Raw genomic sequence first — 25,455 nt, forward strand, 5'->3', positions numbered from 1 at the left:
TGGATGGCTACATGTAGAAGAATCCAAATAGAACCATACTTATCACTCTGCACAAAACTCAACTCCAAATAGATCAATGACTTCAACCTAAAACCAGATATGCTGATAGAAGAGAAAGTGGGCAATAGCCTTGAACTCATTAGCACAAGAAAAGACTTTCAGAAAATAACACCATTAGCACAGACACTAAGATCAACAATAACTGGAGCCTCATGAGACTGAGAAGTTGCTGCACCACAGAAGACATCATCATTTAGACAAAAGTAGCAAACTATAGAATGGGACAAGATAGAGTGTAATACATAAATATATAAAGAAATAAAAAAACTAGATATCAAGAAGACAAATAACCCAATAAAAATTCTCAATAGAGGAAGCTCAAATGGCTGAGAAACACTTAATGAAATGTCCAGCATCCTTAGCCATCAGGGAAATGCAAATCAAAACTACTTTAAGTTTCCATCTTACACCTGTCAGAATGGTTACAAGTGACAGCTCATGCTGGTGAAGATATGGAGCAAGGGGAACACTCCTCCATTGTTGGTGGGAGTGCAAACTTGGGCATATACCCAAAGGATGCTTCATCCTACCACAATAACCCTTGCTCAACCATGTTCACTGTTGTTCTAGTAATAATAGTCAGAAACTGGAAACAACCTAGCTGTCCCTCAACAGAAGAATGAATGAAAAAATGCAGCACATTTACACAATGGAGTATTAGTCAGTTGTTAAAAAATGAAACCTTGAAATTTGCAGGCAAATAGATGAAACTAGTGAAAAATCATCCTGAATGAACTAACCCAGACCCAGAAAGACAAAAATGGTATGTATTCACTTATATGTGGATAATAGCTGTGAAGTCAATGATAACCAGCTACAATCCATAGAACCACAGAGGATATGTGTGGTGGTTTGAAAGAAAATGTCCCCCAAAAGGAGTGTCACTATTTGGAGGTGTGGCTTTATTGGAATAGGTATGGCCTTGTTGGAGGAAGTATGTCACTTTGAGATTTCATATACACTCAAGCCACACCCAATGTCTCAGTCCACTTCCTGTTGCCTTCAATAATCAAGATATAGACGGGCGTTGGTGGCTTGCGCCTTTAATCCCAGCACTCAGAAAGCAGAGGCAGGAGGATCTCTGTGAGTTCAAGGCCAGCCTGGTCTACAAGAGCGAGTTTCAGGACAGCCTCCAAAACAATACAGAGAAACCCTGTCTCGAAAAAGGAAAAGAAAAATTCAAAATATAGGACTCTCAGACCCAGCCTCATATCTGCCTGCACACCAACATGTCCCACCATGACAATAATGAGACATTCAATTTCATTGTGGCTTCGTGTTATTTAACTCTTAGCCTATAAATAATGAGTAAAAGTTACAGCAACAATAGGAGACAGCTACATTATTCAGAACACAGATTAAAAGCAAAAGTTGCTTGCTTGACATTATTTACTTATTTTTACTTCTGTGTTGTGTGTGTTCCATGTGTATGTATTAATTCCCAGGCTAAGTCCAGAGGAGGAACTTTATTCCTTTATTTATCTTCCTTTATTACTCTCCACCTCTCTACCATACTCCTTTTCTGTCATTGAACCTAGAGACTGTTTTAGCAAGTCTCACTGACTCCCTGATCCTTCTGGCTTAGGTCCTCCATTCTTACAGGATAATCACCTGACTGACTGAACCATCTCCACAGTCCTTATTTTTTATTTGATGGAGTCTTTCAGTGTAGGATGAGTTAGTCTCAAATTAATGATCCTTGTATTGAGTTAGTCTCAAATTCATGAACCTTGTACAACAGAGTCCTGAATGCTAGGGTTATAGATGTGCTGCTCATCACTTTTGATTAGGGCCTGGACTATAAAAAATTGCATTAATTTATAAAAAACAAAAAATATAGAAACCTGTAATAATTTCATCATTACTATTATGATTATTTCAGATTTGACACAGTCTCAATACATATATATTGAGTCTATATATATATGCATATATATATGGGTCATCTCCTTATTTACATAAGGAAAATGTAGCACAGGTTACATCCTCCTATGGGGACAAACATTCTGAGGAGACATGATTGTTACAAATCTACTTCCAGCTATCTCTTAAAAACAGGAGTTAGAGTGTGAATCTGGAGTCTTGTAAAGATAAGTCCATCTTTACATAATTCTTCACTGTCTGTTACAGGAAACGTGATCAGCCAACCCTTAGAATGAGCATTTGCTGTTTATCCTAGTAAGGTGATTGTTTTCAAAATCAAAGCTTTGAGTAGAATGTAGGCTTCATGAGCTTTCCCCAGTCATAAGACAAGCTGGAAAATATAAGTTATTTTCTTTACCTTAAGAATGTAGTCTTAGACTTTAGAGATCCCCCCCCAAAGGAGGGCCTCACCCTCCCTGGGGAATGATGTGGGGATTGGTTGGGGGGACAAGGGAGGAGGGGTGGGAGAGGGAGCTGGGACTGACATGTGAAACATTCATGTTTCTACTTTAAAAAAAACATATATTGAGAAAAAGAAAAAAGAATATAGTCTTGACCTTTCATCAAACTCTTTACCTCTTTGAAATAATCAAAGGGGAAATTATAATCACTCTAACTTTTTATTTCAACATTGCCAAATCTCCCCTCTTCATGACTCATTGATTCTTCTCCCAACTATCCCCTCCCTTGCCCTTATTTTTCTAGCCTTTCCTCCATTCTTCTTCTGCCTCTTTATACACACATTGGCTTCAGTGTGGTGTATCTCTGAAATACATTACCACCATCATTCATGGTATTCCTTGGTAACAATCTCCTGTGGCATAAATAATGCCTTAATGTAAAATATGCATTTGCCAATTTCCTCAAGAGAAAGGTGACCCAAAATTGTATCATACATAATATATGCTTTATATTTTACTATTCCCTTAACTAGCCTGTCTTCTTCCAGAACCTCCATCCTCATTATTTAGACTAAGTCAGAAGTTGCTCTTACATGCTTTGGAAACAAGAAATTTACTCTAGTTGGCACTTATTATAATGTATGGTAATCGCCTATTTCTAATACTGTTCTCTTTGGGCTGTCAGTATATTTCTTACACTCCATTTGGGTTATTCATCGTTATTCCATGTGACTTGTACCCAGTAGGTACTTAACACATATTTGTTGAATAGCAAGAATTCAGGAATAAATATGTTTCTGAGTCTACTTCATGAAGACTGTGAGATATTCAAAATAGCCAGGAGAATGCTATGTGCATTGCAAACACACTATCGAAGACTATGAAATGCTTGGATAAAATAAATTAAACAATGAAGGTTAAGTTTACAAGTTTATTATCAGACTTTCTAGCAAATGCTGACAACAGTAGTCTGACCCACTGTGTCACCAGAAAATGTGAGCCTTACTACTAAAGTAGGAGGGACAGTGTATGTTCTTATGTGACTTCACCTTTCAGCTTTATCTTCAGGATCAGCACATAAGCCTGAACAGAGGAGGGCTCCCACATAAGTTCACAGAACCAGAGGATATGAGTCCTACCTTTACGAACCATTGGCCGGCATTCAGAGATGATAGGAAAGTCCAATTGAAGCTGGTAGAGTGATCAAAGGCAGCTGATGGTAGGACCTCTCTGATATTGGTTGTTCTACTCAAGTCATAGTCATGCATGAGGAAAGGCATCCCATCAACACTGCAGACACAGGGGAGAAAGAGGGGAAGAGGTACAAAGGATAAACCTAGCCAATAGTATAAATAATTTCCCCAAACTCTTCAGGGTTGCAAGCTTTTAAGACCCTGTCATACTCTTTCAAATCTCAGCAAAGGGCTAAATGCCAATGTTTATGCAGATGTCAGCATTCCCCCCCCCTGAATGAATCTTTCATATATTTGTGTTTATATTGGTGATGCTGAAAGAGTAGCTTCCTTATTCAGAAGATCCCCCAATACCAGGAAAGCAGAAGGCACAGTAATGGCCTAAGAATAAGGTAAATGGGAGTGTGTTTAAGACATGGTGTCTAGGGTCATTAAATAATGCTTCTACACAGGCATCCTGTATTTTTCTGAACTTTTTCCAGGATGGCACTTGCTTCTCTAGACACTCTATATTGGATATTATCATAAAACAAATTCCTGATTCCTCTACATCCTGGTTGCTTTGTAGAAGCCCAACTTTATGACTCTCTCTTCCTTTCTCATAAAAAATAACCATCAAAAGAATATCTATAATGGTCATGAGGTACAAGGACTATTTAACTTGTCATAACTATAAAACTGGACAAAATAAAAGGAGTAACTGTTTAGTTAAAGGACATATGGGATTACAGTATTATACCTCTGAGAAAATGAAAGCACATTAATTCAGCTATACCACTACACAGGCTTCCTTCCTGTAAGTGAGTAGTAGAGCTTTGTACAAAGGGACCTAGCTATCTTGCTGCAATGGGAAGGAAGAGATCAGAATAGGTAAAGACACTTACAATTTATTGAACAGAGTCCAATGGAGGATATAACTAAGCAAAAACAAGCCAAAACAGTTCCTGAGCAATGCATTCAGGGATCTCAAGTCTGTGACTGTCAGTCTATACACATGAAACTCTATGGAGCTTAACAAGAACAACTTTTGAGCTGGTGGCACAGCTTGGTGGTAAAGGCATTTTACTGCCCAGACTGATGACCTGAGTTCAGTCCCCACAACCCACTTGGTAGAAGGAGAAAACCGATTCCCACTAGTTGTCCTCTGACCTCCACACATGTGCTGTGGCATGTGTGTGCCTATGTACATACATATGTAAACATACAAATAAATGAATGTAATAAAAATTTTAAACAAAAACCTTCAAGAAAAGAAAAATTATCAGAATCTTCTGAATTGCAGAACTCATATGAGTTGTGACTCAGTCAATTCCATCCAGCAAGAGAGGAGAGACCTCAATAATTACATTGGTATTCTTTAGAGACTACAGAAGGCCATACCTTAGAAATGAAGATGACTTAGAACTAAAATAATGTACATTCACTTAGATACCTCCATAAGAGAGCTTATTGACAGGCTCCAAAGGATCAAACTAGTTAGAAATAGTTCATTTAACTGCCAGAAAACAGTCCACATTCTTTAAAGGAATACAAAAAACATAGTCCCCTGTAAAATTACAATGTCTGGCATATATTAAAAACTTACTAGAGATGTAAAGATGCAGAGAAATGGGAATATACGCCTGTGAGATCCTTAGACAGGGGCAAATACATAAATGAAAGGTGATAGGATTAGACCAAGGTGTTAAATAATATAGAATAACATTACAAATTCTGAAAATAGCATGCAGAGGAAACTTGAATGTAGAACAAGCACGTGGAGCCAACTCCGTGGCATACCAATCAGGAGGATATGTAGGTGGGAGCAGGAGATGTCAGGGTTAAGGCCAACCTTGCCTACAGGCAGCAGAGTTTCTCTCTCTCTCTCTCTCTCTCTCTCTCTCTCTCTCTCTCTCTCTCTCTCTCTCTGTGTGTGTGTGTGTGTGTGTGTGTGTGTGTGTGTGTGTGTGTGTGTGTGTGTGTGTCTGTGTGGGATACAAGGAAGAAATGGAAATTCTGGCAATGAAAACTATAATAACTGAAATGAAACTTCTGCTGGATAAAATTTACCACGGGGCAGGGGTGGTGACTCAGTTGGTAAAGTGCCTGCTGTGCAAGCATGAGCTCCTAAGTTAAGATCCCTAGCACCCACATAAAAACTCTGGCGTAGCACACATGTGTAATTCTAGCACCAGGAAGTGGAGACAGGTAGATCCAGAGGGCTTCCTGGCCATCCAATCTAATCTAGATAATGAAATCCAGGTTCAGCAAGAGATCCAGTACGAAGCAGGGGTGTAGAAAGTGATGGAGGAAGGCATGCCAATGTCAATTTCTGCTCTCCACATAGGTGAACACTTCTACTACTACCACATACAAATGTAGAGCAGATTATTCAAAGAGCAGTGAATTTCAAGATGTAGCTAGCAATATAATGAAGCATAGAACCCAAAAGCTCCGGTCCCCAAGCTAGGAGAAAGCTTTATCATTCAGCTCTAGTAACTGGGACTCACAGCTAACTCTATATTAGTGTATTTTCTGTCTCTTATAGTTTTTTGTTGTTGTTGTTTTATTTTTCAAGACAGGATCTTTCTGTGTAGCCCTGGCTATCCTGGAACTTGCTCTGTAGACCTCTGAATGTTTTCATTATAAAGAAATACATTTTTGTGATAGATGTGCTTAGCTTGATTTAAATGTTATAGTGTGTATATATTTTATACAAGCATCACATGATTGCCTATATGTATGTACAATTAATGACATAATGTAAAAGGTGAAGTCTGAATGAGAATGGCTCTCGGCCCAGTTGTGGGAAAAACTGTAAATGAACACATTTTCCCTTAATGTGGGCAAGAACTTGGGCTCAGAAGCAGACCAACTACGTTATTTGATACACCAGTAAGTTTTACTGGGAGACAGTGGAACCTTCAGGAAATGTGAGCCTGGGGCAGTAGATTAGTATTTATCCCGAGTATACACATGGACTTTGGACTCCCATCCAACAATGTGAGATGCACTCTCACCCTGAACTCTTGGGGGAGGGTCTAGGCCCTGCCCTGGATGAAATGACAGACTATGGACACCCCCAAGGAGGGCCTCACCCTCCCTGGGGAAATGAGGGGATATTGGGGGGGAGAGGGCACGGGAAGAGGGGAGGGAAACGGAGAGGTACCTAGAACTGACTTGTGAAGCAACCTTGTTTCTAATTTAAATTTAAATTTAAAAATAAATAATAATAAAAATACAAGGTTTGCCAACTGCAATAGAAAGAAAGAAAGAAAGAAAGAAAGAAAGAAAGAAAGAAAGAAAGAAAGAAAGAAAGAGAGAGAGAAAGAAAGTGTGGCATTGAAGAGTTATCAGAAGCCCAGTTCCTCTTCTCTCTTCCCACCTGCCCTGAGGCAGGCAGCTCTGCCTCCACAGGCTCCCTGCATTGCAGGTCTGCTTCACCACAAGTGCAGAGGAAAGAGACCTAAACAGTGTAGGCCGACACCACTCAAACCATGAGCAGATGAGAGGTTCTTCCTACTATGTATGTATTTGTCACGGTGGCAGAAACATGATTAACATGTGATAACAGATACTTAGTTCTACGAAATTGTTTATTTGTTATTTATTTATTTGTTTATTTTTGAGGCTGGGCCATGTAACACACACGCAAAAAGATGCATGTAAGCTACAGGGCTAGTTTGGAGGTCAGAGAACAACTTTCGAGAATGAATCCTTGCCCTCCTTCTAGGAGTCAAACTCGGGTTATCAGGCTTGCTCTTCCTTTACCTGATAAGTCATGTTGCCAGCTCACTATTGAACTATTTGTGTTCCTTATATATTTTGGACATTAAACCCCTTGTTAGATGGATAACTTGAAAATATCTTCTGCCATTCTGTAGGTCATCTCTTCACTCCAATGATTGTTTCCTTTGCTGTATGAAGGGATTCTAGTTCTATATACTTTGTTTTCACTTTTGTGATGTCCTGAAACACTTTCCCCTAAGTTTTCTTCCATGGTTTCCAATCACATTAAGGTTTTTTTTTTTTTTTTTTTTTTTTTGGTTTTTCGAGACAGGGTTTCTCTGTGGCTTTTGGAGGCTGTCCTGGAACTCGCTTAGTAGTCCAGGCTGGCCTTGAACTCATAGAGATCCGCCTGCCTCTGCCTCCCGAGTGCTGGGATTAAAGGCGTGCGCCACCAACGCCCGGCAAGTTTTTTTTTTTAAGAGTAAAATGTGTTTTTATTAACTTTAAACTGTGTGTCACCCCAGCTCTGCATAAACCATCATTCTTTCATCGTATCTCTGGGTTTACCAGTTTTTGACCCCTACCAAACTGCAACATTTTGCATCTGGTTCTCCCACTGAGTATAACACCCTCAAAGTCCATCACATTGCAGCATGTGTCAAATCCTTCTTCCTTTTTCATGGCTGAATGTTTCAGCATGTGAATGGATGATCCAAAATACTGTTTGAATGCATTTACTCATCCGATGCTTATGCCATTTCTACCTTTGGGCAGTTGTGAGTCATACCACTGTGGACATTCATCTGTGGTTTCTTTGTGGACGTATTTTCATCTTTTATTGCCGACCTGTTTCCTACAGGACTTGTAGAACTCTCATCTTTTTGGCCATGTATGAGGGCCTAGCATTCTTACTCCTCCCGTATGTCTGCCAAGCACCCTTTAGTCACAGACATCTTGATGGGCACAAGGTTATGGGCACTGATTCTGATGTGCAAAGAAAAGCAAAATCAGCCACACGCCATAGAAGCCAGGCACATTGGAGTGCTGTTTACTGATTTGCTTCTCCTAGTGTATTCAGTTTGTTTTTTATGCACTCGAGGAACCAGGAATGGAACCACTCACAATGGGCTAGGCTCTCCTACATCAATCATTAGTTAAGAAATGCCCTACAGACTTGCCTCCAGGCCAATCCTAAGGAAGCATTTTCTCAATTAAGATTCCATCTTCCGAAATATGTCTAGATTCGTGTCAAGTTTACAAAAACCCCAACTGGCACACAGACACATGCTGGCCTTCCCTTTCTCTCTGCTTTCTGACCCAGGAGAAAGTAGCCAGCTCCACTGTGTTCTCCTGCCATCATTGTCTGGATCCCCCATAACAGTGAGCCCAAAACCAAACATTTCCTTCTCCAGTCTGTTTGGGCCAGGTATGGGTCTCACTGATGAGAAAAGTCACCAATGTGTTCACCTTAGTTGTAGGTCTTTCCCTTTATCACTCAGAACTCACATGCTGTTCCTCTGGCCCACAAGGGAAAGTCTGTCCTATGAACAGTGGGAACTCTTGTTACCTTGAGGGTATTCTTTTTGCCTTTAACTTTTGAGAGTTTAATAATGGCATGCCTTGGGGTAGAGTTTGTTGAGTAACTGAACTTTGACATTCCTGTTCCTGGATATTTGTTTCCTCCTGTGGATTTGGAAGTTTTTATTTTGTTTTGTTTTATTCACTGACTCTCTGTTAAGTTTCACATCCCCTTGGAATTACTAAATCCCTCTTGAAACCCAACAGGGTGAATGTTTGCTCTTTTAATTATGTTCTAAAGCTGTTCATGCGTTCTTCAAGCTTTATATTCTTTTTGCTTCTCTCTCTCTCTCTCTCTCTCTACATATATGTGCATGTATAATATATATATGTGTATATATATAGCCTGTTCCTGAGTTCATTACTTCTTTCCTGTATTTAGTCTCTTCTACCTTCTATACTTGACTCACTGTATTTTTTAAAGCTCAACTGAGCTTTATTTAAATTAAAAAAAGCTTCCATCACTGTCAAGTTTCTCTGTCACTGCCAAGTTTCTCTGAGTACTGAATCATTCTGTTTTCTTTTGAATCTCACTAAGTTTCTTTAAATTACTTTAAATTCACCATCAAAGACTACACTGGTTACCAACTGTTCTTCCCCTTGTACCTTATTCCATTTTTCGGGTGAGGACAGTTTCATGGACATTCTTGATGCTTATTAGCATGTGATGTAGTTACTTCAGGTTTTGTGGTCTGGCTTTGAGCTTGCTTTTCTAGAAATTTGAAGTAGGCTATGTACTTCTCTGAGTCCCTAGTAATTTCTGCAACCATGTGTGCTGGGATCACTGCTAGAGTACTGTCACTCTTTCAGCACTAGAGGGTGATCCAAGCCCAGACATACCTCAAATCCCCAGATGGCAATTTGCTCACAGCATGAGCTAGAGAAGTAGCTTTAAAAAGCTAGTCCATCCTCCCAAACCTCTGCATAGAGCTATATTAGTCCCGAAACCTCACCCACAGTCACCAGCAGCTATTCAGACATTGTAGGACTCTGCCCACTCTTTATAGAAGCTCCGTGGAGGGACCAGTCCTAGGCTTCTGTGCCACTCCTGTGTAGAGTCACCAAAACTCCAATACTGTCACATTTGGCAGCTGAAGGACAGCCAAAAACTGAGGCCCACATTGTTGTTGACTGCCTACTGCTAATTAGTGGCTGGAGACTGCTGCAATCAGCCACAGGTGAAACTGAGTAGAAACCCAACAAACCAGGACTCTTCTAGAGGGGCTTTCCACAGGCAGGCCTGAGGGCAGGCGCTGTTAGGTTCTGCCCAGTGTTAGGTTTCATACAACCAGGATTGACCTCCAAGGCAAAGTCTTATGCGTATTATCTACCCAAGGTTGGGATATTGCTAATGTACTCTATACCAACTTATGATCCAACACTGGTGGCTCATCTCTGGTAGTACAGCTGTCTCAGTCCCAGTACTTGCAGATGGATCCTCTACATCTGCCCTGCCACCAGTGATGTGCACCCTAATGCTGATTCAAGTATAGATGAGTTTTCTATAAAGACCTACACACTTTCCGGGGTGTATTGCAGGTCACATTACAGCTGCTGGTGAATGGAGTCAAAGACACATCTCTACAGGAAATTCTAAAGGCTTCATCTGTGAGCACTAGCCTAGGTATACCTGTGTTGCCAAATCTTTGGGAATAGTTATTACAGGAAGTCTCTTGGCTGCCAAGGCTGATGTGCTGGAATCTCATAGCCACAGGGATCTGCACAGTCTGGGTGTTGGGTGGCAGTGAACAAGCCCAACCCAAGACTGATGATGGTCAAGCATGCCTAGAGGCTCCATCTAAGAACTGGGCTGTGTAGGGGTTTAGTGTCTATCTGACACACGTCTTTTCCAAAGTAGTCAAAGTTCTGTGGTAGCTTTTGTGTTCTGCTCACAGAAAGTAGAATCTTGCTTTCTTCTTTGCTACCCAACATTGGGAGAGAGATGGCAGAGGTAATCTTTAGCCAGTTAGCAGTTTTAGTGGCTCAGTCATGAATGCTGGCCTGGGGACAGAGCTTATGAGGCACTGCATGGCACTGAATTCCCCCTGGCAGGCCTGATACTAGATTTGAAGTCTAAGTCCTTACTTGATTTTTCTCTTCCCATCGCTCCCTCTTCTCTCTTCATGCTTCTTGAGTTGAAAGAGGGCTGATGTGGCAACTCTTTTCTTCCTGCTTCTTCAATGCCTCCTTCCTTATTATGCTACTAAAATCGGGTAGTGTGGTCTCTTACCTGTCTTTGCCCTTGTAAATGAATAGTTATTCAAAAGGGTATGTCTATAGTAATATCATTAGAGGACTTGACTCAGCTGCCATCTTGCTGTAGGTCCTATGACATTTAGATAGAGGAGCAATGTTAGTACCATCTGTATGTTTCTAATGTCTAATGAAGTTGAAAATCTTTCCACATATGAATTTGTTACCTGTATATCTTTTTTTGTGAAATACCTACACATGCCTTTTGCTCATTTTCTAATTGGTTCATTTATTTTTTAAATAATAGCTTGTACTCTAGTATGTTCTTCTTTTTATTCTTTTAATCCAATTTTTTGGAATTTCATACATGAGTACTATGTTTACATCATGTTCACTACTTTCTCTCCCCACTTCAACTCTTTTTATGTGCCCTTCCTCTTGAATTCATGACATCTTATTTTATAATTGGTATTGGTATTTATGTAAATAAATATACTGAGTCTATTTGTTGTTGCTCATATGTACATATGTTTAGGGGCCACTTGGGATTGGATAACCTATCAAGAGGCATGTCCCTGAAGAAAACTGATTCTCCTACTCTCAGTAACCATTGATTGCCTCTAGATCTCATCTAAGGGTGGGACCAAAAAGCTACAGAAAGAAAACAAAGTTATAATTACTGAAATATGAAATAGGACTAAGAACACAAGCAGCAAAAAGGCAACAAAAATAGTTATCTACACACACTTTTAAACAATAACGTTTAAATATTAATGACATTAATTCTCTAATCAAATGATAAAAGGGAGGGCCTAGGCCCTGCCCCAGATGAAATGACAGACTCTGGAGATCCCCCATGGAGGGCCTCACCCTCCCTGGGGAATAGTGTGGGGATTGGGTGGGGGGTTGGGAGGGGCTGGTAGAGGGGTAAGGGAGGAGGGCTGGGAGAGGGAGCTGGGATCGACTCAGCAGCCCATAGAACTTTCTCTAAAATGACCACATATTGGGATACAAAACAAATCTCAACAAATATGGAAAATTTGAAATAACTACATGTATCCTATCTGACCACAAAGTAATAAAACTTAAAATCAACAGCAAAAGGGTCTCTAGAATTATACAAAGTCACAGAAATTAAACAACACACTACTGAATGATGAATGGGTAAAAAAAATCAAGAAGGAAATAAAATTTTTCATGAAAATACACACCAAAATTTCCTATGAAGGAAATTTATAGTTCCTAGGGCCTACATTTAAAAAATCAAAAAGAGCACAAACCACTCAATGGTGCAACTCAAAAGCTTGGCAAAGCAAGAGCAAACCAAATCCAAATCCAGTAGACAGGAAGAAATAAATAAGGTAGAAAAAACAATGAATTTAAGAGCTGGGTGTTTTAAATATATACATGATTGATAGACCCTTAGACAAACTAATTAAAAGAAAGAGGAGTCACAAATTATTTAAATCAGATATTAGCAGGGAAATATTAGGTTCTGTAAACCTAATTTATGCTATTTTATATGAAACCTAAAATTATGCTGCAAAGCACGCCATTCTTATACTTTTTAGAGTCCTCTTTTAGTATCTAGCAGTTCTTTATATTGCATTTCTCTGTTAAAATTTCTGGTATGGATTTCATGTCCTAAGTGAGTCCTGGATGACACGCAGTATAGGGTAGTAATGAATCTTTGGGTATGGCTATAAAAGTGGTAAAGGCATTTGGAAGAGATAATCTTTGGGAAGAGATGCCAGCAAGAAGAATAATAAGAAGTTGGAGGAAAATCTCCCATGCTCTTGGATAGGTAGGATCAATGTAGTTAAAAATGGTACTTCTGCCAAAAGTAATCTACAGACTCAATGCAATCCCCATCAAAATCCCAGCACAATTCTTCACAGACCTTGAAAGAACAATTCTCAACTTTATATGGAAAAACAAAAGACCCAGGATAGCCAAGACAACCCTGTTCAACAAAACAACGTCTGGAGGCATCACCATCCCTGACTTCAAGCTCTATTATAGAATTATAGTCCTGAAAGCAGCTTGGTATTGGCACAAAAATAGACAGGTAGACCAATGGAATCGAATTGAAAACCCTGATACTAACTATACACCTAGGAACACCTGATTTTCAACAAAGAAGCTAAAATTATACAATGGAAAAAAAGACAGCACCTTCAACAAATGGTGCTGCCATAACTGGTTATTGGAATGTAGAAGACTGCAGATAGATCCACATCTATCGCCATGTGCAAAACTTAAGTCCAAATGGATCAAAGACCACAACATAAATCCAACCACACTGAACCTCTTAGAAGAGAAAGTGGGAGGTACCCTTGAATGAATTGGTACAGGAGACCGTTTCCTGAACGTAACACCAGTAGCACAGACACTGAGATCGAAAATTAATAGATAGGACCTCCTGAAACTGAGAAGCTTCTGTAAAGCAAAGGACACAGTCAACAAGACAAAAAGTCAGCCCACAGAATGGGAAAAGATATTCATTAACCTCACATCTAACAGAAGGCTGATCTCCAAAATGTACACAGAACTCAAGAAGCAAGTCTCCAAAACACCAAAGGATCCCATTAAAAAGTGGGGAACAGAACTAATTAGAGAATTCTCTATAGAGGAGTCTAAAATGGCTGAGGGACACTTAAGAAAGTGTTCAACACCTCTAGCCATCCAGGAAATACAAATCAAAACAACTCTGAGATACCATCTTACTCCTGTCAGAATGGCTAAAATCAAAAACACCAATGACAGTTTATGCTGGAGAGGATGTGGAGAAAGGGGAACACTCCTCCATTGCTGGTGGGAGTGCCAACTTGTACAGCCACTTTGGAAATCAGTTTGGAGATTCCTCAGGAAAATGGGAATCAGTCTACCACAAGACCCAGCAATTCCACTCTTTGGCATAAACCCAAATGATGCACATTTATACAACAAGGACATCTGTTTCACTGTATTCATAGCAGCATTATTTGTAATAGCCAGAATCTGGAAGCAACCTAGATGCTCCTCAACTGAAGAGTGGATAGAGAAAATGTTGTACATTTACACAGTGGAGTACTACTCAGCAGAAAAAAAAAAACAATGGAATCTTGAAATTTGCAGGCAAATGGATGGCACTAGAAGAAACCATCCTGAGTGAGGTAACCCAGTCACAAAAGACAAACATGGTATGTACTCACTCATATATGGATTTTAGACACGGATCAGGGGAGTGTCAGCCTACAATCCCATTGCCACTGAGTCTGGGAAACAGGGAGGTTCCCAAAAGATATATGCGTGATACCTCAGAGAAAGGGAATGGGACAGGATCTCCTGAGCAGATTGGGAACATGGGGGGAGGGAAGAGGACCCCAGGAAAAAGAGAAAGTGAGAAGAGGAGGGGAGAGGAAGACATAGGGGAGCAGGAATTTTGAGTCAGAAGAATAGAGAACAGCAGGATGAGAGATACCATGATAGAGATCTGACACTAGTGATATTTCCAGAGATCTGCAAGGATGTCACCAACTGGCAAACTAAGCAATAGTGGAGAGACTACCTTAATAGCCCCTTCCTGATGATGAGTTTGATGATTACTTTATATGCCATCCTAGAACCTTCATCCAGTGACTGATGGAAGCAGAGGCAGATACCCACAGCTAAACACTGACTGAACTCGGGAACCAAGTGACAGAGATGGAGGAATGATGAGCAAAGGGGTCAAGACCGTGCTGGTGAAACCCACAGAGATAGCTGACCTGACAGGGGGGAGCTCTTGGATCCCAGACTGATGGCTGAATGTAGTGTCAGTGAGGAGGACTCAACAATCTCTGTGGCCTTGGGTAGTAGATCAGTGTTCACCATGGTGTATGAGTGAACTTTGGGAGCCCATTCCATATGGAGGGATGCTCTCTCAGCCTGGACACACGGGGGAGGGCCTAGGTCCTGCCCTGGATAAAATGACAGACTCTGGAGATCCCCCTGGGGAATGGTGTGGGGATTAGGTGGGGATCTAAGGGGAGCTGGTGGAGGGGTAGGGGAGGAAGGGTGGGATAGAGAGCTGGGATTGACATGTGAAGCAAGCATGTTTCTAATTTAAATAAAAAATATATTGGGGAAAAATTAAGGGAAAAAAGAAGTTGGAAGGGTAATCTGTATCAGATAGAGTTAAAATCATAGCAGGGAATTAAAGACCATGTTTTAAGGGTTCACCTTTGCCACATCAAGTCCACAATCTTTGGGTGCTTCCAGAAATGATGCAAAATACTCAGATTCAAAGATTATACCAAAAATCCAAGTTTGGGGTCTGACAAGAAAGTGTTAATCTCTATACCATGTGCATTCTAAGCCTTATGACCAGAGCTACATTTCCCTTCTTTGAACTCAGGTTTCTCCTCTGTTAAATTGAATGCTCATTTTTCTGTTTGTCTCACTGAATGAATGTGACAGGACAGTAGTATATGTGCTTAGCATATATACTAACACATTCACAGTAAAAATGAAGCCTCTCCCTCTCCCTCTCCCTCTCCCCCTCTCCCTCCCCCTTCTCCTCCCCTTCTCTCTGGTCCTGGATCTGCTGTAATCCAAGTATCCCTTTGGACCGTTACAACACCCTGCCACCCAACACTTTAATAAACCTTTCCAAAGTATATTAAAAAAACAACAACAGTAGACTGGGGTATGGCTCAGTGGCAAAGTGCTTTCCTGGTATGCAAAAGGCCCTGAGTTTGATCTCCATCACTGTAAAATCTGAAATTAAAATTTATTTAAAAAACAAGCTGGACATGGTGGTATACACTTGTAGTCCCAGCACTTAGGAAATAGAGGCAGAAGGGTCAGTAGTTTACATCATCCTCAGCTACATAGTGACTTCAAGGCCATTCTAGCTACACAAGATCTGGCTTCTCAAAAGAAAAGCAAAAAATAAAATAAAATGAAAACCAAATACAGGGCTGGTAAGATGGCTCAGTAGCCAATGGGACCTGTCACCAAATGTAACAACCTGAGTTTGATCTCTGGGACCCACATGATGGAAGGAAAGAACCAACTCCATCCTCTGACCTCTATACACACAGCATGTCACACATGTACACATGTATAAACAAGCAAACAAACACTAATACAATAAAATTAGAAAACAAATACAAAGAAACAAATCAACAACAACAAAACAATAGGCCACCTAGCCTCTGCCATCCATACTGGCTGTCCATTACATATTTATGAAGCTCTATGATTTGTTATTGCTCCTGAAGATGCCTTTGAATAGGTTGATGCTTTTGTCTGGAATGCCCCCATAGCTGGTTAGCAAAATATTTTCCTTTAAGGCTAACTCAAACATAACTTTGAGTATATATAGATTATTTCTTTCACAAAATAGGAGATATCCTTCTCCTCCACTGAGGCTTCTCTGCACTTGATTTATTCTTCTCCGAAAGGCTTTTTTTTTTATCACAAATGGCCTTATTCTGTGGTCACCTATAACTACACCACATCTCCTTTATTAACTGGGAAGACTGTATCTCACTCAAATGCATCTCCTAAACACCCAGAAGGCAGCCTAGAATATAGTAGATATCTAGGGAATGTTAATAAGAGGTAGTACACAGGGTTAGGATGCAAGAATGGTTTACACTGGAAACAAATTTGACTCACATTGGTTTGTGTGCCTATGGTGAAGAACATGGAGGCAAAGGGGAATATTTTGAAAGGGAGATGTGGTTCACATATGTAGCATGTACAAATATACTATACAAACATATAAGAAACTATTCAAGGCTTATTCTCTTTTACTTCTTGGGCCAGGCTGGTCCTTTCCCCTGACATTGGACAAATCCCCTCTTGCCCTCCAACCTAGTCCCTACTTTCCTACCTTAAGTATATATCGGTCTCCAGGCCAGAGGCACCATGTGCAACGGCCTTCTCAAAGGACATCATGGTATTCTCTGGCGCCAACTATGGAAGAAAGGAACATCAAGCCTTATGCCTTAGAGTCTCTCCTCCTAACATTTCTTTTAAGGCAGGCACAGAGCTTGGGGATGACAGGGCTTTGAGAAGCAGAGCTTGACTTCTGGAGCTGTCTTTTCAAAGAAGCTAACTGTTCCCCTCTACCCAGTCAAACACTGGGCACAGTAAAGAGAAGCTGGTGGGAGTTAGATGACCTGAGTTCAAATGCAATGTACACAAATAACTCTTCTTGTCATGTCAAGAGTGCCTTTCCTCTCCAGGGCCTCTCATGTTTCTGAGGTTCCCTGCCCTTTGCACATGCCCCATACATACCTGCATTCATCCATGCCCATTGTGCTCAGACCTACCATGGGTGCACCTCTGTGTCCAAAGAAGGCAGGCTTAGGCCCTAAATCCTTCTTCTTCAGAACGCAGGGAGAATAAATCCCCATTGGCATCAAGTAAAGACATAAAAGAATAAGAAGGAAGGGCAATCCAGCAGCTATTTGTAGAGCTGAAAAGGTCGGAAGGGGAGAAAAGTGGGTAAAAAGGAAAGGAGGATGGAGAACCATTTCAGACAACTAACTACCCAAAGCAGCGGCTGGTCTACTTGCTATTTCTCTAGCGTCCTTCCTTCAGGGGCTTAGATGTAAACACATAGGACTGTTCAGATATAAGATATTTTTCAGTGCTGGGTATTGAATCCAGGCCCTATCTAAGGAAGGCGAGTGCTCTACCACTAACCTACATTCCAGATGTATTAAGGCAATATTACTGGAACTTGAAAGTAAAAAATGGAAAAACTGCACAGAAGGTGGGTGGGAGGAAGGGAGGAAAGGCTGGCTGAGGGAGGGAGAGGAGAAGAAGGGAAGAATAATACAAGAAACAGCTTCTCAGAGAAGGAGCCCAGCTGGCTCTGAGGGAGTCCTGAGGACTGTAAAAACATCTTAAGTGACCCTCTAGCTTAGGGCAGAGCAGTACAGTGGAAAAGGTACTCACAGAAATATGAGTTCAAGGCTTAGCTCTATCACTTCTTATTGTAACCAAGGACATGTGATGTAACTAACCCTTTGGAGTCTTCACCCTTTTTCTGTAAATTAGGTCTGTCTAGCAGCTAATAACCTCACAGAGCTATTACAACAGTGCTGATTCACAATAGCTAATGAATATTAGTTTTGTTTCTTACCTCTTCTTACCTACATACCTCCACTCACACCCATCTCCCACACCACAACTCATCCTTAACTCTTATTATCAACTGCTCCTCAACACCTCTGTTTTAGACCTCTGTGGATCCTACCCACTTGTACATTTTTAAGTTACTACCTATTTGCTTCAGACTTTCAAATTGAGATCTCCAGTTCTAACCTTTTAACCTTGTGAATATATTAGTACATCCCTCCAGGATTTCATGGTCATCATAACTTGTCGTCCTGTATCTTCTTATTCTGACTAAAATAAAGAAAATAGCTTATTATTGTTCCATTTGAGCTCCTATCGAAGAACTATTTTCTAAAATTTACTACACACACACACACACACACACACACACACACACACACACCAGCACCACTATTAAACTACTCCTTCACTAGCCTGTACCCTCCCAGAAGCCAGGAAGCAAGCAAGTGCCTTTTATTTAACCAATGGTGAAAAGAGAGATGTAGAAATAAGACCCTATAGCTTTCCACTTGCAAAGCAGTTCAGCATACAGAGCTCAGTCTTGTTTCCACCAACATTGCAAAAGAACAGGAAGGAAGCCAGCTTCAGAGGCAGCCATTATTGCTGCTTTGAGTTCCTAGGGATGGCAGGGGTCACAGATGACTTCTGTGAGTTACCTGATATAACCAAAGATCACTGGACATAGTATTTATTAAAACCAGTGATGTTTGTGTATGAATAGGCTAAGTCTTATAGAAGCACTCAGGTCAAAACAAAATTGAGATGCCCTCTGCTGTCCCTATCTGTCCCAGATAAATGATGTACATCAACAAAGGGAAAATGATGTTTTCCTAAAAGAATCCTTCTTAGAAGGATGGCTTAGTCATAGGAAAACTATGGTAGGCCACAGGGGTTGGTGAGACCATAAAGAACCTGCCTACATAACAAACTAAAAAATTGTCAAAGAGGCACATTGGTGGAATATACAAGCTGGGGAAATCAGGCAAGATTCCACTTCACATGACATACCTTCTGATTCCAAGTGGGCCGTACTGATGGCTAGAGGCCAGGAAAGGATAATCATCACAGTTAGGAGGCTCAGGTGCACAAAGGGAGCAAAGATCTAGGGAAAAGCCAAAAGTCAGACTGGACACAACTGGACACAGTGACGAGCACTACAGGCTGATGCTTACCTTCAGTGACAATCCAGCTATCAGCCACTTGTCAGTCCAGTATTTGCTTAAAACAGCTAGTAAGAAGGAGCACAGAAGAATTACTAGCAAAATGACGACCTGGGGAAAACAGAAAGGGGTTTTTAACTTCTAGGCACCCGATTTGGATCAGAACTGTCCTTATGAATTGCATGTGATTATTTATACTACCATGGACAACTAACTACCCCAATCTAATAACCTTGCAAATCCTCAGTGGTAAGTAGCTCCAATAACTCACCTTCACTGTTCCTAAGTATTTGTTGTGTGGCATGGCTAGAAAGAATTACATAACTGTGTGACTTGATGCTACTACCAATCTAGAATCTCCATTCTCAGCTAGGCCTTTTTCAATTATTTTCATCTTTAGCCAGTCACCCCATTTCAATAACAGTCATGGCAAACCTTTATCTCCTGCTTGACTTTTTTTTAAAAAAGGAAATTTGTTTGTATTGGATTATACAAACAAATACATAAATGAAAATTTACTAGCCTATTAGAAAACCAATTGCATCACAACAGTTGAAGTACTTAATTTATCTCTTATCCAACCCCAAACTTTACAAATGATTTTAATGATATAAGCAATCATAATGCATAATACACTATTTTCCATTGGGGAAATCTGGTCATGTAAAATACAGCTACTCTTGAAAGGTTTTATTCTCCTGCATCAGTAAGGCATTCTGGTTTTGAACTCAGACTGTGAGGTATATTTTCAGCAAAGTATGTAGAAATGCTGCTTCACAGAAAGAGCCATTTTGTGTATGGCGCTTCCTTATCTGTCACTCTAGCAAGTACACAACTCCAGAAGGTCCTTTTGCCACTATAAAACCTATATATTCCAGGCTTACTTAAAGTAAAAGCAATTGAGATACATTAGGTCTATCTTGCTAGAAAATTTCACAGAGACATCCCATTATTGCTAGCTAACTTATTCCTTAGAGATTTTTTATAAGGAAGTCAAGTTATTAGCAAGCTATAAGGAGTTTTGACTGATCACTGCTATCTGAAGTGCTTTCTTGGTATCCCTGGGTGATGGAGAGTCTAGACCTGGTGCTAATCCTATCCCCTCTCTGTTATTCTGAAAAGGGATAAGAGTAAACCTCTAAACCCCCAAGTATCCCCCTTGCCAACAGAAGCTGACTCCATAGGCCTTGTTCTTGCTGGTTTGAAAGCCTAACCAAAGTAATTACTTTCCAAGAGAGGGTCACTTCCTCCCATAATCCCCTCCTCATCTCTTTTTATTGCTCACAGATTCACCACTGCAATTAGATCCCAAAATAATTCAGGACAAGAAGGTTGACAAAATAATGGCAAGACTTTATTAACAAAAACTACACTGAAGATGTACAGGAATTAATTCTAAGGGTAATGCTAGACAAGAAGGAAGCATAATTTCAAATAGTCTAGCTTTACTGGTAGGCACATATATCAGAGACTTTCATTTCCGAATACCAGAATCTAATATTAAACAACATTTCGGTGTCTGAAACTGATTCAATAATCATTACATGTATCCAAAAGAGGTAGGGTAGAATAAAAAGCTCACTAAAACATTAGACTTAATTGGGCACTAGTATTCGCGCTTTAGAAGCTAACAAAATAATGTTTTGCTGATTGTGTGTGGAAAGGGTAAGATCTGTGGCTAGTATTTAGCAGAGAACTTATGGCTCCTCTGTCTCTGACTGAAAATGGAAGTTGTGCTTAAAGAAAGTGGAATGCCAACAATTTCTTGGTTGAAGATATAGTGAGAAGGGACTGATGGAATAATAAGTTTCTTCCATCTTCTGGTAATTAATTTATAATAGTGTCCAAAATCTGAAATGGATGGTATTAGCAATACGGCATTTTTTTCATTTTTTATATACATTCTTCCCATGGAAGAGTTCATGATTTCAATACCCATTTATTTTAATAATACTTAAGTTTACACTTTCCATTTGAGTAAGAGGAGATTTAAGGATGCCACTCAAAAGACTTGACATGTTCCCAGTCTTGGAGAAACATTAGCATGCTGTCACAACCATATTTGAGAAGGCCTATAAAACAGGAGGAGTATGCTACAGGAGCCAGTCCAGCACATGGTAGGAAAAAGTCAGAAATTCCATGTTGCAAGTATGCTGTTGGTTCATAGGGAGTGGAATAAGGTTGCCTGTTCTTGGGGACCAGGTATAAACTATTTGAGAGAAGCTATGGTGGTATCATTTCAAAGGGATTCAAACTGAGGAAAGGTCAATCAGATCTTCAAGGATAAGTTTCATGGGATGAAAAGCCAGGCACTGACCCAAGAAAAATCATCAGGGAAAGAGCCACTGCCCTCTCCACCATGACAGGCATAGGGAGGTCAAGCCCAAATAGAGTAAGAAGAATGCTTAGATCTATAAAGTTGGGTTGGGTACTATAGGGAACTACAATTTTAATGACTGAAATGAGAAATGTACTGTGATGGAAAAGTGGGAAATTGGCCCAAGGTTTCATTGGGACAGGAAGAACAGAGCTAGTGAACATGACATGAAACGGGGTGGGGGGGTTACTTACGTCAGTTAAAATTATACAAGCAGGTCTGTCCAGTGAACAATGAAGGAGGGCCAGCTGAATGTATAGCACTGAACGCTGGGGAGTTCCTGGCACCCTATGTAAGGCCTCCTGTGAGGACTGAACACTTACCTTATGACACGTATGCAGATATAGCTCAATCCTTTCCCAGAGCAGAAAACAACTAATTATCTGCAAAGCAAAGAAGGAGAGATGGTTACTTTGAAATGACTAACTGCCCCTAGAGGTTCAGCAGCTCCAGTGCCTTTCCCAACGGGCACCGCTATCACTTCTTGAGCTCCTTCTTTATTCTCTATTGCCATGTTACTTCTCATCCTTCTAAGGTTCCTTTTCCCCATGCCACTGACACTTGAAGTCAGTCCAAACGTCATTTCCTAGCTGTAGCTTCCACCAGCACCCTAGGAAGAATTCATTTTTCTTTCCTCTGGGATCTCACAGCCATTACCACTGATGCTTCCTGAGTTCCTGCACATTTACTTTTCCCTATGATGGACTTCATGCTTGGTATTACTTAGATTCACTTATAAGAGAAGAGAGTTTAAGAGCCAATCTCCCAAGGGTCATTTAAAAGCTCTTTCCAGAACTGGTGCTGATGTTGTGATGGCCATTAACACTGGTATATGCTCAATACCTTTTAAATCTAAGTCTAAATCTAGCCAGTCATCAAGACAGTATGAACATAGAAACTGAAAACTTGAGTCCTCAGATGATACCATATTAATGTACAAAGTACTTACCTCTTACCACAATAATTTTGTGTATATGATTTTATTTATTTTTATTTAGTTCTATAAAAGTACCATTTTATTAAATATTATCGTTTTCATTCTAAAATTAAAAAGCAACCAAGGCTTAGAGGAGTTAAGTGACTTGTAAGTCATTTTTTTTCACTGCAGGGCCTTGCACAAGCATTCCCACTGTTGCGTTTCACACTGACCTCTCAAAGTATGTACTCGAAAATCGAAGCCAGGTCTCGCTTCTTTTTCACTGTTGCCAAAGAGATAGGCTAAAGTAGAGTCTGTTAAAGCCATGACTCTGATGGACACTAATATGCTCACATTGGAAGCTAACAATTCCATTTCCCACTAGTTGTGTATAAACAGGGTACAGATAATTCAGTGGCCCAGAATTTAGCCTAGAGAATATACTACATCTGCATCTTCCTTATTGAAAGGGAAGATTCTTAGTTGATCTCTACCTTCACATCACAACTTCCAGAATGATTTTCCTAAAACGGGAACCCATGCTTACCAAGTTACTTTTTATTTTCAAAACATTTCAAAATCTGTCACAAGTCGTGTCTCCCCATTATTCTACATTACTCCCTTCTTAACAAAATATCAAATCTATTTCTTTCTTACTACTCTCTCACAATATGTTCTCTCCGCCTACAATGTTCCTTCACATTTCAGTGCCCCTGTGTCCAAATCCATCATCTACATCTACTCAAGATCCACTTCAATGCTGCATCTCTCTCTCTCTCTCTCTCTCTCTCTCTCTCTCTCTCTCTCTCTCTCTCTGTGTGTGTGTGTGTGTGTGTGTGTGTGTGTGTGTGTGTGTGTGTGCTTGTCAGTGTGAATGGTCATTTGTGCTCATGTATGCATGCACATACGTATGTTCATGGACCACTTTTATCTTTGGATAAAAGGTCTCTCACTGAACTTGAAGCTGATTGCTTCAACTAAGCTACTGGTCAACAAGCTACAGGGACTTACCTGTCTCTGCACTGCCCCCACTGCAGGTTCGATTCTGAGATCTGAACTTAGGTCCATATGCTTACATAGTAGACACCTTACTAACTAAGCTGTCTCCCCAGCTCCTCCAATGCTATCCCTTCTAAGAAGTTTTATTTGGTGTTCTTTGCTGGCTGTTAGCTCTTCCCTCTTAGAGCCCCAAACAAGTTTCATCTGTGCATCTGCTCCTCAGACTGCCTAGACTGCACTATTCCTCAGACAGACTGCACTATTCCTCAGACTGCACTGCTCCTCAGACTGCCTAGACTGCAATGCTCTCCATCACAAACCTCAGACTGCCCCCTGAGACTGCACTGAGCTCCTGCCTTATATTCTCTCTAGTACTGGGATTAGAGGCATGAGCTCTGTTTCTCTTTTAGACTGATTCACTCTCATGTAGCCCAGGGAGGCCTTGAACTCACAGACATCCATCAGTCTCTGGGATTAAAGGTGTGGCCACCACTGCCTGTCCTCTATGGCTAGCTAATGGCTTAGCTCTTAACATAGGTATGTGGTTAACTAGTGGGTTAGCTCTTCATTTTGATCTTCAGACAAGCTTTATTTGTTAGGTTACAAACAATATATCACTACAGCAACATTCCATGGGCTGAGGCCCCAGACTGAATAAAAAAGATAAAATGAGCTGAGGGTGAGCCATCTCTTAGCTTCCTGACTGTGATCTAATGTGACCAGATACCTCATACATCTGCCTCTTACTGCCATTCCTTCTCTACCCCAAAAGAATACATCCTCTCAAACTGAAGTCAAATAAACCTTCCCTCAAGCTGCATTTGTCATCCTTCAGTTTCATTGTCCCAGCAATAAGAAATAGAATGAACATATAATCTCTATTGAGAGCTGTATGTGAAGACAGAAACTACATGTTTTAGTTTTATTGATTACCACATAATCAGTACTCCTTACAATATTTTCACAATAATTAATACATTTTTAGAAGAAAAATATTGCAATTCATATTCAAGGGTTGGACTGGTATGTCAAAGAGGCAAGCAGTGGAAACATGGAATTATGAAATTAAAGTAATCACACAGTTTTCAGCTAAAGTTATCTTTCTGTTAGGTTCTCTATTACCATGGCTTTTTCTCTTACGTGGTGTGTATTTTTCTACCAGGTCATGCAACATAGACAGGGTAATATACAAATAATTTTCAACTGAGCTAGGTGACTAGCATTTGCATAGTAGAACTGGTTTGATGCATAAGTCCCAAACTATGGGTGTAATGCACTAGGTGCTTAAATGATAATATTTAGTGAACCAATGGATAAAGTATGAAATGGGAGAATAAAAAAGGATGCTGACTTAGACACATCCTCTAAATAGCATAAATCTCATTCAGCCTTCCTTTGTGCATAAAACTGAAGCAGCTGATGTAAACCCTGACTCCAGATAGATACGATAGCACAGGAAGGAGTAGCCCATGAGGTTGCTCAAGAAATAAAAAATGAGAAGCATCACTCACCAAAAGCAAGCAAGTGTAGACAGTCAGGATCCCTGCGGTACTCAACATTAAAATGGACCACAAGAACCAGCGTTTTGTCCCTAGATAAACAACCCTGAAAAAAGATTCAATCTTTAAAATATAGTAGGAATCAGTAATAGCATCTACATTAAGGGTAGACACAAGAACAGACTAAATGAGGTATTAAAAATGGAGAGGACCGGGTGTCAGTGAGGAGGCCTAGGTAATCTATTGAGCCTTGGGCAGTAGATCAGTATTTATCCCAAGTATACACATGGACTTTGGACTCCCATCCAACAATGTGAGATGCACTCTCA

General features: G+C 40.4%; 1 protein-coding gene across 2 annotated transcripts in view; it reads right to left on the reverse strand.

Moving 5' to 3' along the window:
* Gdpd4 (glycerophosphodiester phosphodiesterase domain containing 4) overlaps positions 1 to 25,455 on the reverse strand; it is an 81,009-nt gene that overhangs the window by 29,195 nt on the left and 26,359 nt on the right. For both annotated transcript variants that reach the window (XM_040728225.1, XM_021229472.2), the window contains exons 4-11: positions 25,139 to 25,232; positions 22,036 to 22,095; positions 19,348 to 19,446; positions 19,184 to 19,277; positions 18,362 to 18,445; positions 17,362 to 17,507; positions 16,920 to 17,002; positions 3,524 to 3,674 (exon numbers count right to left, since the gene is read on the reverse strand). In XM_040728225.1, the coding sequence (XP_040584159.1) occupies positions 3,524 to 3,674; positions 16,920 to 17,002; positions 17,362 to 17,507; positions 18,362 to 18,445; positions 19,184 to 19,277; positions 19,348 to 19,446; positions 22,036 to 22,095; positions 25,139 to 25,232 (811 nt within the window). The remainder of the gene's footprint in view (positions 1 to 3,523; positions 3,675 to 16,919; positions 17,003 to 17,361; positions 17,508 to 18,361; positions 18,446 to 19,183; positions 19,278 to 19,347; positions 19,447 to 22,035; positions 22,096 to 25,138; positions 25,233 to 25,455) is intronic.

The sequence above is a fragment of the Mesocricetus auratus genome, unplaced genomic scaffold, assembly GCF_017639785.1.
Source record: "Mesocricetus auratus isolate SY011 unplaced genomic scaffold, BCM_Maur_2.0 Super-Scaffold_4256, whole genome shotgun sequence".
Lineage (NCBI taxonomy): Eukaryota > Metazoa > Chordata > Mammalia > Rodentia > Cricetidae > Mesocricetus > Mesocricetus auratus.